At 48.4% G+C, this 17,538-nt stretch overlaps 1 protein-coding gene across 1 annotated transcript in view; it reads right to left on the bottom strand.

Moving 5' to 3' along the window:
- Positions 1-2,484: 2,484 nt before the first annotated feature.
- LOC104080323 (gamma-aminobutyric acid receptor subunit gamma-4) overlaps positions 2,485-17,538 on the bottom strand; it is a gene marked incomplete at both ends in the record, with an annotated part of 26,216 nt that continues 11,162 nt past the window's right edge. Inside the window, 4 exons of the mRNA XM_009582682.1 lie at positions 2,485-2,637; positions 4,179-4,316; positions 5,693-5,775; positions 6,368-6,588. Of these exons, the coding sequence (XP_009580977.1) occupies positions 2,485-2,637; positions 4,179-4,316; positions 5,693-5,775; positions 6,368-6,588 (595 nt within the window). The remainder of the gene's footprint in view (positions 2,638-4,178; positions 4,317-5,692; positions 5,776-6,367; positions 6,589-17,538) is intronic.

The raw sequence follows: 17,538 nt of genomic DNA, 5'->3' as shown, positions 1-17,538 counted from the left end.
TCAGGAGCAGTACACTTCCTTTGACCTTCATTTTCTGGCTAATATACCTATAGAAGGCCTTCTTATTATTCTTTGTGTCCCTTGCCAAGTTCAGCTCCAGCCGCACCTTCGCCTTCCTGACCCCATCCCTCCACAACCAGGCAGCGCCCCTGTACTCCTCCCAGCATACCTGTCCCTGCTTCCACTGCCTGTACATTTCCTTCTTGCCCTTTAGTTTGACCAGCAGGTCTTGACTCATCCATGCCGGTCTCTTGCCTTCCTTTCCTGATTTCTTACACCTGGGGATCAAGAGCTCTTGCGCTCTATGGAAAGCGTCCTTAAAGATCTTCCAGCTCTATTCTGCTCCCTTGTCCCTGAGGGCAGTTTCCCAGGGGGTCCTATTGAGTAACTCCTTGAACAACTGGAATTTTGCTTTCCTAAAATTCAGGGTCCTGACTTTACTCTTCGCTTGGCCCATATCCCTCAGGACTGCGAACTCCACCAGTGCATGATCACTGCAGCTCAGGCTGCCTCCAATCTTGACATCACCGATCAGCTCACTTGCGTTGGTGACCATCAAGTCCAGTATTGCATCCCCTGTGGTAGGGCTGTCTATTACCTGGCTTAAGAAGTTATCCTCAATGCCCTCCAGAAGTCTCCTGGATTACCTACAGCTTGCCGTGCTACTTTCCCAGCAGATGTCGAGGTGGTTCAAGTCCCCCAGCAGCATGAGAGCCTGTGAGTGCAATGCTTCCTGTAGCTGGAGTAAGAAGGCTTCGTCAACAGGCTCCCCTGATCGGGCGGTCTGTCGTAGGCACCAACCGCAAGGTTCCCGTTGTTGCCTCCGTCTCTAATTCTTACCATAAGCTTTCAACCTCCTTGTGGCTATTCTTCAGAGACAGCTCTTCACAATCTATCCATTTCTTGACGTAGAGGGCAAGTGGGTAGGAGATGATAAGGAATCTCTTTTGACTTGAATGGCGCTTGGAATTGTTTTTCCGGTAGCAGTAATGCTTACAGAGCTGTTTCCAGATGTAAAGTATCAGGAGCCAACAAAGGATCAGCTGCAAGAGTTGGTATCGTGATCTCATCCACTGCTTTTTGGGACGTGGAGAAGAAGCAGGAATTCTACCTGTTCCTCCTTCTCTAGCATTCATCTAAATCCATCTGCCACCCTTTCCTGGGGTCACCCCAATGGCTCTGGGTGGGAGTATGGCAAGAGATTTTAATACTTTCCTGCTGTATTTGCATTAGCAGATGTGATGTGACTTCCCATATATTTGAAATGCCAATGGAACTGGTCTGGCTTACATCTCCCTAATGTAGGCTGACAGGCTTGAAATGTACTGGGGATCATTTGTATTAAGTACAACAGAAGCTGTGGAGAGAATACATTACTCTTGATGTGCTGAGGTCCCTTCCCACAGACAGGGGCCCCCATCCTAGGGAAACTTGCCTTTGTTTTCTGAGACAGCCACCATAGTGGTGTCAGCAGTGCAGAACATTTTGCCTCTTGCTGTTCATTCCTTTCCCAGCCACAGACTATGGCGTACCCTCACCTCCATTGGAAATGACGTGCCACTCCTCCTCCTGCTCTCTCCGTGGGCACCAAAGAAATTGATTTTGACAGGGAGGTGGGGAGAGATGGTCAGAATGGATGGGCTCTGAATAGCCCTGCCTGATGCTGATGGCTCCTCACCTCTCCTCTCCCTCCCCGCAGAAGCCTGCAGGCAGGGCTGCAAACGCTACCTCCAATTAAAGGGAAAGTCAGCAAGGCTGGTGGGAAGGACAGCGCTGGGAAGCAGAGCTTGCTGTGAAATGCAGATACAGCCAAAGTACATCAAAGATTCCTAAAGACCTCTCTAGCGCCTATCAGAGCAGGATTTCATCAACATAAACTTTTTCCTGCTTCAAAGAGCCACTGCAGGTTGCTGAGAAAATCTAGACAATAGGCAGAGCAGTCCTGGACTTCCACTGTGGTGTGACTGACCCCATCAGTCACAGAAAAAGAAAGGCTGTACCTATAGGGCTTCCCCGTCCTGCCAGAGCTTGGCCAAGCAACTTTGCTCATTACCCTACAACCTTCATGTCACTGGTCCTACACTAAGCCCATGAAAAGTCATGAGGAAATGCAGAATATGTGTATGTGACAGGAGCCCTTTGGCCAGCATTGCAATGCCACAGCTCACCCCTTTCCTCTCCCTTTTGGCGCATGAGAATACCACATTGTCAACTTGGAAAAGACTGTGTTCAGGTCTCAGATCAAGATATGAGAATGTTGTGCTATCCTGAAATAATCCAGTAGTCCAAGCCAGGACAGCTGGAGATTCGGTTGAGCTTGAGGATAGGTGTTACAAACAGAAAGATGGAGGAGTGGACTATCCTCCAGTAAGCTGAATAATGCCAGAAAATGACAAAGTGCTTTAGGAGATTTTGTACTCCAACACTGCCAGTCTGCTAGCCTTGCAGAGTTTGACATCAGACATGCAACAACCTGTCTCTTACCCAGAGATGTCCTGGCTGGCGTAGAATCTCTCTTGATCCAGAAGGAAACCCAGGAAAGAACAACAGTCAGGATGCAGGGAATGTAGGTCTGAATGGCAAAATAACCCATACGTCTACTTAGGTCAAAAGAAACTGTCATCACCATGTATTCCCCTAGGAAACAGCAACAGAGACATTGAAATCGTAACATGTGGCTTCCTAAAACACAAAAATGAGCAAAGTTTCAGAATTTGGAGTGTTTCTGATGAGGTTTTCTTGTTGCTTTAAGTGCCTGGCCGGCTGGTTTTCTGGCCGGCTTTGTGGCTGCCCAGATTGTTAGCTTCATGGACAGCTGTGTGGCTGGCTGAGTAGGTTTGGTGACTTGCTGGCATTGTGGCTGGCTTGCTGGTTTTGTGGCTAGTGGACTCTGTGGCTACCTGGCTGGCTCTGCAGCTGTCTGACTTAATGTCTTTGTCACTAATTTAAGAGCTGACTTTGTGGTTCCCCAGTTGGCTATCTGCCTGGCTGGCTATGTGGCCACCAGGCTGCATTTGTACTGGCCTGGCTGTGTGTCCAAGCACACTGAAAAACAGACTGTCTGGAAAAGTTTTAGGGAAGAAACTATAGAGAATGTTCATCTTCAGCTGATTGCTGCAAGGGTTTCTTTTCTATAGAAACTATTTAGATGTAACAGGCTACATGGCCTGGCTTGCCAAATAACTACCTGAGCTGTGACAAAGGAGGTGTCCTTCAATCACTGTCATCGAAACGCTGGTTCTGCCCCTGGAAAAGTCATGTGGTGCTGTACATCCTAATTGCTCATTGGGCAACTTGGAGCTGAGGTTCTTCCTCTTTTTCAGAGGCTTCTAGTGAGTATTCGAAGAAAGCCACCCGACAGCTCTAGGGCTAAGATGGAGCTTGCAAGCAATTACCAAAAAGAGAATTACAAATGTCAGACAGCCACTGGTGCATTCAAGAGACTTTCACTGCACCACTTCTTGTCATGGTTTGTGCTGCCTTTCTGCCCATGTTAGAGGCTGGCTGCCAGTGTTGGCAACAGCAGCTTTCTGCAGAGTGAGAGAAGCACTACCTGAACTTGCTGTTTCAGAGGGCTTAAAAATATGAGCTCACCCCACCTGCAGGAACCCAAAAAGACTTTCCTCAGTTGTATGTGGGAAGGAAAGGGGATGTGAGCTATTATGAGGAGGAGGAGCTCAAGGGCCTCCATTCCCTGGTTTCTTCACACATGCAGCCTTGTTCCTGTCTACCTTAAAGCATAATTCAGGTGTTCATCTGCCTCATACAACTTTACAGAAGATTGAGACCTGCAAGTTCTGATTTCCCCACCCCTGTTCCAATTATAAGCATCACCTAGGGATCACATAGTATGCACATACTGCAGCAAGAGGGGATCTGAGCTCCATCTCCTCTCCCTCCTGATCCTTCAATTAGGGATAGCTTCATTCACATCAGCATTGTCACCCCACAGTTCACAGAGGTCAGTGCTTCTGGCTTACCCCCTCTTCATCTTCCCCTCACCCCTCATCTCCATCACTTCTGCTCCCTCTAGCAAAGATCCATCCCTTCATTCTTACGTTTCTCTGACTGTGCTGTTGTGACCTTCCTGCACCATTGTGGGGCTCTGATGACTCCTTTGCCTTCCACAAGGTCTCCAACACACTGGTGTTTCTGTGGGCTGTCTCCCTTTGCCTCACCTGCCCCAGTCCTGAGAACTTCCGAGGTGTTCCTCAGCCCCGTGAAGTCAAACTGGTAGAGCCTCCAGGTGCGCTGGTCAGAGACCTCAATGGAGTAGCGCCTCCAGCGATAGACAATCTCCTCGCGTGGGTAGCCATCTGGGGAAAGGGGCAAGGACATCAATCAAAGAGTATGTCTTGTGCCTCCACCTCATTCACCACCCTGACTGCAAAAGCACTGGCATCTCACTCTAGCTGTTTTGTAAACATGAAGCTTTCAGGCAGGTATTTCTCATGCCTTTTGTTTAGATTCCCTTAGGCATCCCCAAATGCAATGGGAGTAGGGACAGCATCTCTTCTTGCAGGCCACTTCAGATCCTAGGGATGATAAAAGCAATGCTAGAAATGGAGCCTTTCTAAGGACTGCACTGGTGGGAATGAGACTTGGGTTGTTGTAAGAGGACTCCCCCAGCCTGAAATCTTTAAGGGTTTTAGCTCCCTAGGGCAGCATGGAGCCTTCACCACTCCTCATGACTACCTTCCCTTCCCAGGCATGAGTACACCAGGAATACAAAGCTGCCAACATAGGAGGTAGCATAGCTGTGGCTGCTCTGACTATCTCTGTACCTCTCATCCTGGGAGTATGGAAAAGAAGGGGTGCATTCTCCATGGAGAAGGAGACCTGGCTCCTGCAGGCTGGAGCATGGCTTCTCCTGGCTCTGGCTTTTTAGCAGGGACCTTGACACCTATGAGAGAGTTCCTTAGAGGAGGGAAGGAGCAAGAGCTTGGCAGCTAACTAAAAGCGTGTTTCTAATTATCAAGCATGTATGGCATGTACTGTTAGTTAGCAAAGAATGAGGGATGATGGTATCTCCTCAGAATGCTGCCTCTCTCTCAAGCACCTCAGAGCCATGTGAGCTGCATCTCTTCAGTGGCATGGGAAGCGGGAGAGACGAACCCAAGCTAAGATGACTAAATCAGATTTCCAACCAACGCATGAGGACAGGAATCTCTTGGTGCAGAAAGGCTACCGCAAAATTACCAGTGGAGATGTGCCAACATCAGCAGCCCTGTCTGCTGATGAGAACGGAGAAGTGGGGACTGAGAGGGCAGGTCTGAGTACTGGCCTTGGGTGCAGAAAGTGGCCCTATCTCTGGGCTGAGGTCTGGAAAGCCAAGCTGTTCCTGCAGAGAGCGGGGGAAGGGAGAGGATGCAAGGCAGGACAGGTGCCATTTGTCTGCCAGCTGAAGGGATATATTCAGAGTGACCAGAAGGTCAGTGAAATAATCACCTCCAACCACCCACCCAAATTAAGGAGAAATTCAAAGACGCTGTGAATCTGTCCCTGAAGACCTTTGCTAGCCCAGGAGTAGGAGGATGCTTCAGGGCATGATGGGTAATTGTGCAGGAAGAGTGTCATAAACATTAGGTGAAAAATGTAGCTATAAGGGAGGATGGTCTCCCCAGAAGAGTTTTACTCTACTGTGGTTTCTCTACTTGCTTTCTAAAATTACTTTAAAAATATGTATACTCACAACTGGAAAAAACCAAAGGGCAGGAGTGAGTGTCCATTGGGAAATTCTGCAGCTGGAGCAGACATTCAGCCTCGATTGTCAGCCTGAGAGAGGAAGAGAGAGAGAGGGAGATTTTATGTTGGTGAAGGTGGTTTGATTCCAACACCACAATGTGACAGAGGGATTCTCGCTTCCTTGAGAGAGAAACACTAATTTGTTGAAGATCAGTCTGTTTGCAGGAACATGTCAAAACAGCAGCAAAACAAAACATATGTTTGGATATTTTCAAAGTGAGAAAAAACACCTAATATTCACATTCAAAAAGCCTTTTTGTTTAGTGAGCTTTTCAGATTCATTTATGGGAGTGAGAATTTATGGGAACAAAAGCCAAATGTTTATTATCAGAATGAAATAGCTGGATTGGCCAACATAAACTTTTAAAGGATTTTGGTTTAGGAAACTATTTGTAGATTTGACTTTTTTCTAGGTATGATATGGAAGAACAGTTTGATCTTTTGGAAGCCTTCATCCTGGGAAGACGAAGCCCATTCTGCAACCAGTATGGCATGTGTACTCCTATCAGCACTGGGAGACGTCTCCACTACTCTGTCCCAGGGCATCTGGAGACCTCCTCTACTTTGACCAGCTCCTTGTTCCCTCACCTCAGCAGCCAGCTACAATGCCTGCTGGATGTACCTGAGCGTGTAGAGCACTTTTCCGTCATTCCAGATGCGGAGGAGCTGATTAGGAGTGGTTATCCAGTGGGAATCGGCCCGCTTGGAGTTCCTAAAAAAGGTATCTGGGATCCAGATGCGGCTCACCATATTGGTATTCAGCGTGAGGGCCTTCAAGGTGCTGTTGAAACGAAGACGCCGGTCATACCACGTCTGAGCAAAGAAGATATCAATGGTGTATTCCTGTGAAAGAGAAGGAAGAACATGTCTTTCTGTGAGGGATTCAGGCAAAGCAGAGCCCTGTCCTCTGGTCTGCAGGCCACCATTTTGGAGTTACAGCCTGAAAATTTGCTTTTTAAGTCTGGGAGCAGGTGTTGGTGACTACTGACACCTTTCCAGGCTCATCTTTAGCTTGGGGTCAGGACATCCATGGCACACTTAGGAAGAGCCAAAGACTGTGTGTTGTCTGGTGGGCTGAGCTGTAGCATGTTTGGCCTGACCCATGCCTGGAAAGCCAAGACCAAGGGCTTGGGCTTCTTCTTGATGGACAACTCAAGCCAAACACTCCTTTTAAGCACAGGCGTGAAGGGGCAGTGTGGTCATTGGCTGAATCCAGTCCTAAGTTCAGCTACACCTTTCAAACACAGGCAAGGAGAGCTGCTCCCCAGCTTACCAGAGAAGGCAAGCAGACAGCTCTTTCTGTTATTTATTAGGATACAGCCCAGCAGTGCTCTATACATCTGATTTGTATGTATAGCAATAGTAGTGTTGTGCATAAACCTAGTGAGAATCCATCCCTTGCTGCAGGACTTATACTGTAAATTGTTTATATGAAAAAACAGGGCTCTAAGGTTCCTGGGCAGATACCCCTTGCTGAAGATTAGAAAAGGAAGCTGGGGCAGGGGCTGCTATGGACCCAGCTCTTGCTGCAGCCAGTTCAAAATCTTGAGTCTTTTGAAGACAGGAAACAGAGTTTCCACCATAATGAGACCTTCGGTTTTGGTGAAAGACGAAGTGTCCTAGCTCACCCATAACTAGCATTTCTGGCAGGCAGCACCTGTCTGGATTGGACTGGCAGTAGTCCACATCATTAGCCCACCATTCTCCTGCTTGCTGCTGCAAGTCAATTTGCTCCTTACCCTCTTTTTCAGCCTGCCTGAGAAGGTGCTAATTAGTGCCATGCAGGAGCATGTCTGGCACTCAGTGGCTATCTGAACCAGACCCCCAAATCCAGTTCCACCAGCCCACACTGAAGGCTGTCACCTGCTCCTGACAGCTCCTCTCTGACTTGGACTTTGCTCCCTTTCACTCCTGTTAAACCCCCATGACCACGGAGGCATTGTCTACCTCTCTCTTGTGGGCAGAGTTGAACAATGTCTGACTTTGCCATCTCTACCTCCCATTCTCCTCCTCCCTCTATTGATTTATCTTGGTGGAATTTTTATGACCGCAGCACATCCTCCCCCCACTGCCCTTGCTGCTGGTTCAGAGCCAACTTCCTCAAACCATGCAGTTAAAATAGATGCAGCACTCTTAGCGCGCTCCCTTGGACAGCATGTCCTGCCTGAGGAGGCAGAGCAGGGCAGTGCACGACTCCCCGATTCATTTTCCTCGCCCTCGCTCCATTGTCAGCCAACCGGTGATGACTGATTGGTACCGAAAACATCCCTTGCATAGGAATGAGATCATGAGAAAAGAGCATTTGCCATCAGACAGTTGAGTCACCCTCTGGGCTGATCCTTCACCCTGGTTAGACACAGGGATGAGCAAAGGTGATGGGGATGAGGTCCTAACATATCTCTAGATGGGGACAGATGCAGCATGTTCAAAGTAATGGTGTTGCCTCTACAGTTCATTCAAAACAGACACAAGGAGACACAGAGCTAGGATAGCAGCAGCCCTCAAAGCCAAGCACAGAAGCATGGCCACTGCCTGAAAACAGGAGGTGGGGAGAGCCCATTCCAGCATCTGAATGTTCTGGATCGCACTGGGTACTGCTTGGACATAGGGTATGTGGTGATGAAAGCACGGATCAGATTGTGAAACACTGAAATAGAGCCCACAGGCAGGCAAAAAAGCATTGGCACAGCAGGGAGAAGACGGGGTAATGGCAGCCCAAGAAAAACACATATATGGGGAAGGCTGACTTTATTCTGCTTGGGGCCATTTTCTTTTCCTTGGCAGCTGTTGGGGCCAAAATAACACAACATTTGACATATTCTCCCCCATCCCTGCAAACCCTGTTTGAGCCCGTATTGCTCCTCCTCAGCAATATCTCTGGTGTAGGAGAAAGCAACCAAAAATGCAATGATAAATCCATATTAGATGCCACTATCAGTTTCTAACTCCTAACTGGAGTCACTTGTGAGATCTCGCTTCTAGGCTGGCTGCTTGGGTCAGACGTCCCACTGTGAGGTTCAGCATTCAGGTCTGGGATAACCGATGCCAACTTTTCGGGAGAGTGCAGGGTCAGCTATCCCAGGGGTTTAGTATTTGTTGTCAAGGCCAGATTTTCAGAAGGGATCAGCATTAAAGAGCTCCTCTTGTGCCATTCATAGCCAGCCTTTGCAAAAGGTGTAGTGCACAAGTCATTCAGCTCTTCTGAAAAATCTGAGCTGTTATTGTCACTGTCCTGTGGTTTGATCTAATTTCAGTGGCTATTATAAGCACAGCTATTCATGAGGAAGAACTTCCTAGCTGAGCTGGCTCCCTTGCCTCTAGGTTGGGAACCCATCGGGAAATGTTGGCGTTTACAAATGTATTTTCATCCAGAATTATCTGAGGCAAGATTTGTACAAAAATGCTCTGGCCTTTGGGAGCACTTTTACCCTTCCGATTCTCTCCCCCATCCCATTGCGGGGGACTGAGCGAGCGGCTCTGTGGTGCTTAGTTGCTGGCTGGGGTTAAACCACAACAGTTCTTGAAGACCTTAGCACCTGTTCCGATGAGGTGCGGTTTGCATTGATGCTGAGGAACCTTGCAGGACTGCAGTTCTGCACTGATTAGCTGTGGGATAGTGCTCAGACCTTTCTCTGAGCATTAATCAGATCCCACTTAGCTGTAGGCATCTGACCAAGGTGATTAAAATAGGAGGTGTTTGACCATGGGTTCCCTGCAGTCCTTGGAGAGGGGTAGGCTCTCTCTCTCTTCTGGAGAGAGATCCCAATATGAAGAAGTCCAAGTTGTCTTCTGGAAATGCCTCACACTCTTACTGACCTTACAAGAGTCCAGGCTGATCAAGGCTGAATAGCTGAAGTTTGGCAGGATGAGCTCAGCCCCTCAAACTTACAGCAGTGATGTTTCTTGAACTCCTGCACCCCTGTAGTTTCTCTCTGCTCCTGATTCATTCTCAAGCATCAGAAAGAGACTTCTCAATACCTCAATTTCCCCATGTGGAAAAAGGTTATTGTAAAATACGCCTCCAACATTACTGTACCATCTGCTATGCAACACATGGAGGTTGTTAACTTCTCTGTAAAAACATGGACTTTTAAAGTGTTTTCAACAAAAGGAGCTAGCGAAAGAAGAGGAGTCACTCAAAGAGTTAGGTTGTGCCATTTGGATCACACGTCGGGTAGTGCATACATGTTGGCATGCATGCAATATTACATCAAACTTCAGTCATAAAATAATAAATCAAACTACCCATAAGGCAAACACTGAAGACTGCCTATCTTAAATACTATCACGTGAGTTTATCCAATGCTGAGGAATGCCCTGCAGCATCACTGCTGCTAGTTGTGTGGGCTCATGTCCAACTCAGCCTTTCAACATGTCACTGCTGGCCCTTGGTCACCGTCATCACCTGGCACTGCTGCACATCACTGATCAGTCCTTATTTTCCTCATGTGGGCAGCACAGATGCTGGTGGAAACCCAATTCCAGAAAAATTGGGTAAAATTCAGTAAAATCTGAAAACATTTAATGGAAAAAAACCTGTCCTGCAGAAGAGCATTTGTAGGAAATAAGGGCATGTGGAGTTGACAAGAATATTTCATCTTAGAAGAAAAAAAAAACAGTAACAAAAAGATTTTACTGCACTCTCAAATCCTTTCACTTTTAAAAACATAGTTTAAGTGAAAAGCTATGGAATTTCCCTGTGAAAAGTCATTTCAAAGAAAATCCCAAATTTTTCAATCCAAAAGAAAATAAACAGGTTCAGAAATCAGCCTGTCCCCAGTACAAGAGCGTTGGGAGCTGGCCACTGTTCTCATTGTGTGCTACCCTAAGCCCTGTTCCTTGGGTGATCCCAGCCCCAGCCGCTCTGCCCTAACCTTCACGGTCCTGGAGCACCTCCCTGTTCCCCATCCTGATCTCCTGATACAGCAAGGACATCCAGCCTGGCCCCAGTTAGCTCATCCCTGTGCCTCCTCTCTCACCTCTGTGTGTATGTGCACACACGTGGGGAATCAGCCCATATTTTCAGTTGGATTTGGCCCCAAGAATTCAACTCTATACTAAGTTCCAGCCTGGGTTCAGAGCAGATATGAGTTAGGGCCACCCAATTTCAGACTAAACTTCAGACTAAACAGCTTAAACTCACAGGGTTAGCATGACACAACTTGAAATTAGCAGTTTGGATTTTCAGGTTACCTTTTGCACCAAATAAACACAGCTGCGCACTGCCAGAAGATCCTTTTCAAATGGCTCAAAGCAAGTTTGCGTGTGCAGTTCAGCTGACCCCTTTCAAGGGTGCAATTAGTGGGAAACAGAGGAGTTGGTACCCAATGGTTCCTCTGTATCCATCTATGAGCTTCTTCCTCTGTGTTCTTTAAGAGCTCAGCTTTCTGGCAAATGCCAAAGAGAGAAGCAAAGCCATGAGATGAAGATGTCTTAGATGTCTTTCTAAATTAGGATAAAATTAGGGATTTAAAGGTGTTTTTTGAACTTCACTTGTATTCAGCAGCAACAAGAAAACCTCCAAACAGAGGAGACAGAGACCTGGAAACAGGTTCCTCCATTTTCCTCTGCTGGAGAGATAGCTTGGAAAAATCCCAAATAACAGTGGGGCTGAGATATTAATATCCTAGCCAGTCTCATTCTAGCTTTTATTGTTCTGATATTTGTCTTTATTTATAGAGCCCCCTTCCCTCTGCACCTCCAAGCAAATCCCTCACTGCAGTACAATAAAGCAGGCTGCTTTCCTGGGAAGCATGGCCAGCATTTCAGGTGGGCTGATGTGAATCTGATGGGTCCGTGCTGTCAATCACAGAGCTAAGCAAAGCAAGTATTACAGACAAACTCTTTGGGGTGCTGCAATTCAGGAAAATCTAGGGAGTTATTGGAGGAGACCCAGGAGTGGGATGTATTTCTTTCAAGAGCTGGTATGTCACTCTGTGCAGTTTGAGGCAAGCCAGGAAGCCTCTCCTCCAGCCTCCCTCTTCTGCAAAACACGGGTCAGCCCAAGCATCCCCCTTTCAGACAGAACTGCATTCAGCAACTCCACACCCCCACAGCCCTGCACAGGCGAGCATTTTCCTCTCCACGACATCCCACGCATCCTTCCCAGCCTGCAAACATCTCTGTCAAACCCTGGGCGGCTCCCAGCAGCAGCCTCCATGACCCAGGGAACATGCTCAATAATAGCAAAAAGTCTGGAGACACTTTCCACTCTCAGATAACTAAATGAAATAACCTTATTTTAGAGTAATTTTCAAATCTGATGCACAACTTGTCCCCACAGCTTGTGGGCAGGCACGTGCTTCTAGCATGACATGTGCAAGCACTCTCCAAAGGCAGCAAGCAGAGAGGACATGTACTAACAGCATACGCTAATGCCTGACACTGACCACTTCAGCGAGTGGTTGGGCAGCATCAGGCTTCTCTCTGTTCTCCCATTAGTAGTGTGAGACTCCTCACTTGTGGATGTCTCTGTGTCCCTGCTCTGGGTGAGTTTTGTCTCCCCAACACGAAGAGCAGAAGAATGAGAATATAAGTTTCATTATGTTTCCAAGGTCCACCTCTCTCCAAATCAGACCCCAGAGAGCTTTCTGGAGTGACTAGGGGAGCTCGCAAGGACAAAAGGAGCAGAGCTCTGATAATCTGTGTTTTCAAGGTGACACACTGAACTTCCCATCTGTTTCACTTCTGCAGCAACACTGGCAGCGCTGTCCTTGTCTGAATGTCTTTTGCCTCTGCCCAGGAAATCTCAGTTGAGACAGCGTTCTTTTTATAATACAAACTCACTGTTAAAAACCATCACCACGTCCTGTGCTCGTGCCAGGAGCCTTCAAACAAGACATGCTATACATGCTGCTCTGTCGATTGCAAACTCCCCAATCATGGCTTGCTCACCCTTGGAGCCTCTGCAGACAGCAACTGGACAGGGCTTTCAGAACCAAGTGCTGGCTTCTGAGATGTCTACCTGCCCGTTCCCACACACCTCTGCTCACGCCTGCTCCCATATATGTGCAAGCAGGGACATCTAAAAGGCAGGCTTTAATACTCATGACAGCCAACCACATCAGACTGTTTCTTTCCCTCCAAACCTTTTCTTCTGAGCTGTTCCCTTGTACCACCGCTTTCTGTCCTTCAGTGTTGTTATCTCCTCACATGCAACCCCAAGATGGCTGCTGATTGTCATGGTGCCCATCCTTCTTTTCATGGAAACATAGCCTGGTGCACAGAGTCTCTCACTGTGAGCCCCAGGGGCATGTGACCTAGATGTGTGTGTTTTAGCATCTGATTAACAGTCATTACACAAAGGATCAAGGAAAGTCCTTGAGTCGAGACATGACATCAACCAGACTCTGGGTTATAGAAGCACAGTCTGTCTGCACTGTCCCTGACGAGGTTATTACTGAAAAGGCAGAGGCACGGACACAGGATGCTATATGCAGATGAGGAAGAATTAATTAAAGGGGAAGATACTGAACACTTCAATGAAGTATTATGCAAAGCACCACAGGGAAGGAGCCACCTCCTTTTAGTTTGGTTTTTCACCACTCTTAGGACAGGACATGGCCTGGGTGGAAAATCATGTGTAAGCACCTTCTGATGCAAACAAGGCTGCAGCCCAGTTACCATGATCTCCAGAAAATGCCTGGGCTGCTTGCAGAGCAAAGCCACACTTGTCCAAAGTCTTGTTTGCATGTCAAACCCTACTGCTAAATGCTTAAATGCTCCCCACGATGTTGGGCTTGAAGCAACTTTGTGCCGGAAGAAGAAAGCACGTGGGGAAAGAGAAGAGGTGAGGATAGAAGCACATGGGATAACTGGAAGAGAATACTTAGCACTTCAGGCAGGTGCTCTTGTTTATTTGTCCTTTAAGCTCATGGGGTGTTTGATGAGACAAAAAGAAATTTCCTTTGAAAGGGCTAGAAGATAAACCTTCTTACTGCATACAGTTAACTCCCCAAGATTGCTCCTCCAGGACAGCTTGACAAGATTCAGATGAGAAGCTGGAATTTCTTTAATTGCACTTCCCATTCCCATGCCACCCACTACGATTAAGGTGAAACACCAGGATGGGCAGTCTAATACTGCCCAGGACTGGGACAGCAGCTGCTGCAGCTCCCCTGTACCGGGCAAAGGAGGATAGGAGGTCCCACCAATCCCTCAAGGTGTCCAGTCCTAAACACTCCTGGGGAGGGGGGTCTGGGATGGTCAAATTGTCCCCATGGAGACATCTGCAAGTCTACCATTGCCTGGGAACATGATCTGTTCCTCCAGCTCTGACGTGCTCCTTGCCCCGTCTCTCTCTCCTTACAAAACTCACTGTCCTGGGCTGCTGGATTCCCATGAGGCTGCCTGCAGGCTCCTGCTCTGTTCAGGAGCTGGACCCTGCAGCCTCACTGCCTCCTCCCTAGGATGGAGAGGCAGGAATGAGAGCAGCATCCTGTTGTGGCAGCAGGGAAATGGCCATCAGGTGAAGCGAAGAAAGGCAGGAAAGTCCTCCAGGCATTAAATGACATGAGTGCCTTCAACTGTCAGAAGCATGTGGTTTTGAAGTATTAGAGCAAGCATCCTCCTAGGCTTAGGGCTCGCCAGCTGGGCTTGACTCCCTGCCTCCAGTCTGGTACTTCATACCAGTGGCATCACCACTGGCTTTGCCAGACCCCAGTACAGCCTACTGCTGCTGCTGGCTCACCAGATGGACTAGGGGGTGGCAAAGTCAACATTGCCTCTGAGATTTAGGCCCTATTTGGGGGGACTGAGGGTTTTGGAGAGGTAAAGTAGTCCATAGTAGTCTGTAGACCTTTGTAAAGATCTCAGCGTCTTTCCCTGTCTACTCCGGGACTGAACAGCCCACATCTGCTGCCCAATTTCCTTTGCCATTTTTTCATCTTTCCAGGCTTTCTTGGTTTTTCCCTCTTTTCCCTTCGCTTCTGGTCTAGTCTTCTTTCCTCCTCTCCATGTCCCTCTCCACACTCTCCTTGGTCTGTAGCTCAGCACTCTGCTTTTCTGCCTCAGCAAGAAAGGCATTACCACCTTGCCCACACCCCTCCTCAAAGAGAAACAGCTTCAATTGTAGTGGCCCTATTCAAGCATCACATCATTTCCCACCCCCTTCCCACCTTCTCATGGGACTTTGCTTTGTCTAGTGAGGCCGTATGCTCTCCAGGGCAGGGACTGCCTCTCTCTATGGACTGAAAGGTGTCTAGTGATCAAAGCTGGATGCCAATTGTCATGCAAAGAGAACAGATGAAGTCCCTCCCACTGCAGGCTTAGTGATGAATAAACTGCTACAGAAGCTGTGCTTTGAAGTCAAGACAGGAAGGAAAGGGTGGCAGAGACAGGGAGCCATAGGAGCTCTGCTTTCTGTGTGGATCAGAGCCAGAAGCATCCTTCCAGTGCAGGAATTGCATGGCATGGCACAGCAGCATGCAAAACCAGAGGTGATAAGAATGGGCAAACAATGTCAGGCAGTGGCCCTCTGTCCCAACAGCTTCCTACAGTGGCCAGTCACAAGAGCTTAGGGACAGAGTATAAGGAGCAGGAAAATCACTACAGCCTTCTCCTAAATATGCCCTCCTCCGTGAGAACCACTCGCTTCCAACAAGCACTGAGGTCTGTCAAACGACCTTCACGGGCAGGATGTTGACAGGGTGGAGAAGCCAGCAGAGCCCAGAACTGGCGCTGAGGAAGCGATGCTCACCACCAGCCATGGGAGCTGCACTGTGCCTGGGAGATGAATCACAGGCTGCAGTGGGCTAACGGGCTGCCCCACACGAGGAGTCATGACACAGCACAAAGCATCACAAGGAAATTGGCCCTGGGTGGGCAGTATGGTTCAGCTCTCCAAGAACCAGTGAGCCAGGGTGGCACCTAAGAGAGAGGCCCACCTCCCAAAGCCTGATGCTACTCTGTCCTCCTTCCACCAAAACAGGTCTGAGAAGGCACAGTGCACCCACGTCCCTGGGATGCCATCCACTGTATGGAAATGCCTGTGATGGCTAGGAGGAAAACCACTGTTTGCCTGTATAAATCCCTTTCTAATCCTTATCCTCAAGGAAAAAAGCACATTCAAAAAATCTGAGAAAGTTCTGCTTTCACAAAAGCGGAGGGTTTTGTGCCCTCTGCAGAAATCCTCACTCCTGATGCTGTTCTCTCCTGGCCCCAGATGAAGGAGGTGGGGACAGTGTACTCTACTCCACTGACTCTTTCAAGGAAACCTGTTTCATGTTGTCTCTCATGCCCCCTTGCTGTGCTTGGCAGCTTTCTCTTCCTGCCCTGCCAGTTGCTTGATTTAGCTCCTTCTCCCTGCTTCGTTTTGTTTTTCCTTTCGCAGTTCTTTTCAAGCCACCACAAAATCACAGCCCAGCCCTAATGAGATTTCAAGGGAGCAGCAGGCTGAGGAAAGCAGCTGGGAGAAATGAATCATGTTACAGAGAAAGAACAATTTCTTTCTGTCTCCCCTGTTGGGTATTTGAAGGGCAAAGCAAGCTGGACTGTAGTTACAGAAAGGACACCAGGCCAGCTGATTCTCCTTTCCAGGCATACATCTGCACTTCAGGCCAAGTGTGGCGGTCATTTGGAAGTCAGGACACCAGCCACTGGGCAAGCAGGACCTGCAGAGCTCTGCTGCTCTGGGCTGCTCTCTTCCCATGGCACCTAGTGGCTGCAAAAGACTCTCCTCAGAAACTGGGCCGGTATTCCCAGTCCTTTTTTCCAGCTCCCAACTGTTTTGTAGAGACCCAGCCTACTGCAGGTGCCTCCTTTAAAACTCAATCACTCTACCATCCCCAGCTCCCCTAGATGGCTTTAGGACATTTTTGGGGAGTAGTGAAAAAGATGAAGGCTCAGGTTTTCTACACAGAGGTATAAGGAATGCACTGGCAGAGCTTGTATATCCCAGAATCATACATACAAAGAAACTAAACAATTTTGGCTCTTGAACTTAGTCCAAAGTTCGTGGGAGCTGGATAGCCCATTCTCTGCTGCTCCTTACCAAATCCCAGCACTTGGACCTGCCTTTGGCTTTTTGGGATAGCAGCATCACTGAGGTATTTTCATCTCCCCTTTTGCTGATCCAGTGAGAGAGGACCAGCCCCTAAGCAGCCCCTGACCCCACTGCCGCAGAACTGGACTGAAGCTTGCAGCCAGCTCCGCAGGAAGCTGCATGCAGGCCTCACATCTGAACAGCCGTCAGCAGTGGGAAGGGAGCTTGGCTTCACGCAATGCCTCACTCCTCCCTCGCAGTGCAAACTGGGTGCCTGACATCCCCATTCCCAGTGCTCCTTCCATCCCCTACCTTCTCTGCAGAGACCCTTCCTTCCCAAGCCTTCTGGTGAGATTTACTCTGCAAATCCCTGTGCTCCAAGCCATGTCACCCCTGTGGCTCTTCATTGTGGCAGGGGGAACCAGGGTCCATCGTGCCTTCTCACAAGGTGCAGATTCATGTGACAAGTTAAGGCTGCAAGCTCTGGACAGGTCTGTCAGTCCACTACTGCCAGATCATGAAAGGAAATGGTTGTCTTGAATACTACGGTTCTCTTTGCCTTCAGCTTTTTTTTTTCAAGGAGCAAATGAAAAGCAGATCAGCCAGTTATCATCTTAACTTCACCCTCCTACCTCCCTGTGGCTGGCAACCTAACTCCCACAAATTTTTCCCACTTCTCTACCTCACTGCTCTGCTTCCCCTCCTTATCCTCACTACGCTACTACGATGGCTTTGGGTGTCTGTGGAGGAGAATGACAGACCAAGGGACACAGGTCTGGTGTGGGAGCTGTAACAGGTACACTGGCAAAGCT

Source organism: Fulmarus glacialis, unplaced genomic scaffold, assembly GCF_000690835.1.
Source record: "Fulmarus glacialis isolate BGI_N327 unplaced genomic scaffold, ASM69083v1 scaffold928, whole genome shotgun sequence".
NCBI classification, from domain to species: domain Eukaryota; kingdom Metazoa; phylum Chordata; class Aves; order Procellariiformes; family Procellariidae; genus Fulmarus; species Fulmarus glacialis.
Note: the sequence above shows the minus strand (reverse complement) of the source record. Positions and strands in the feature narration are given on the sequence as shown.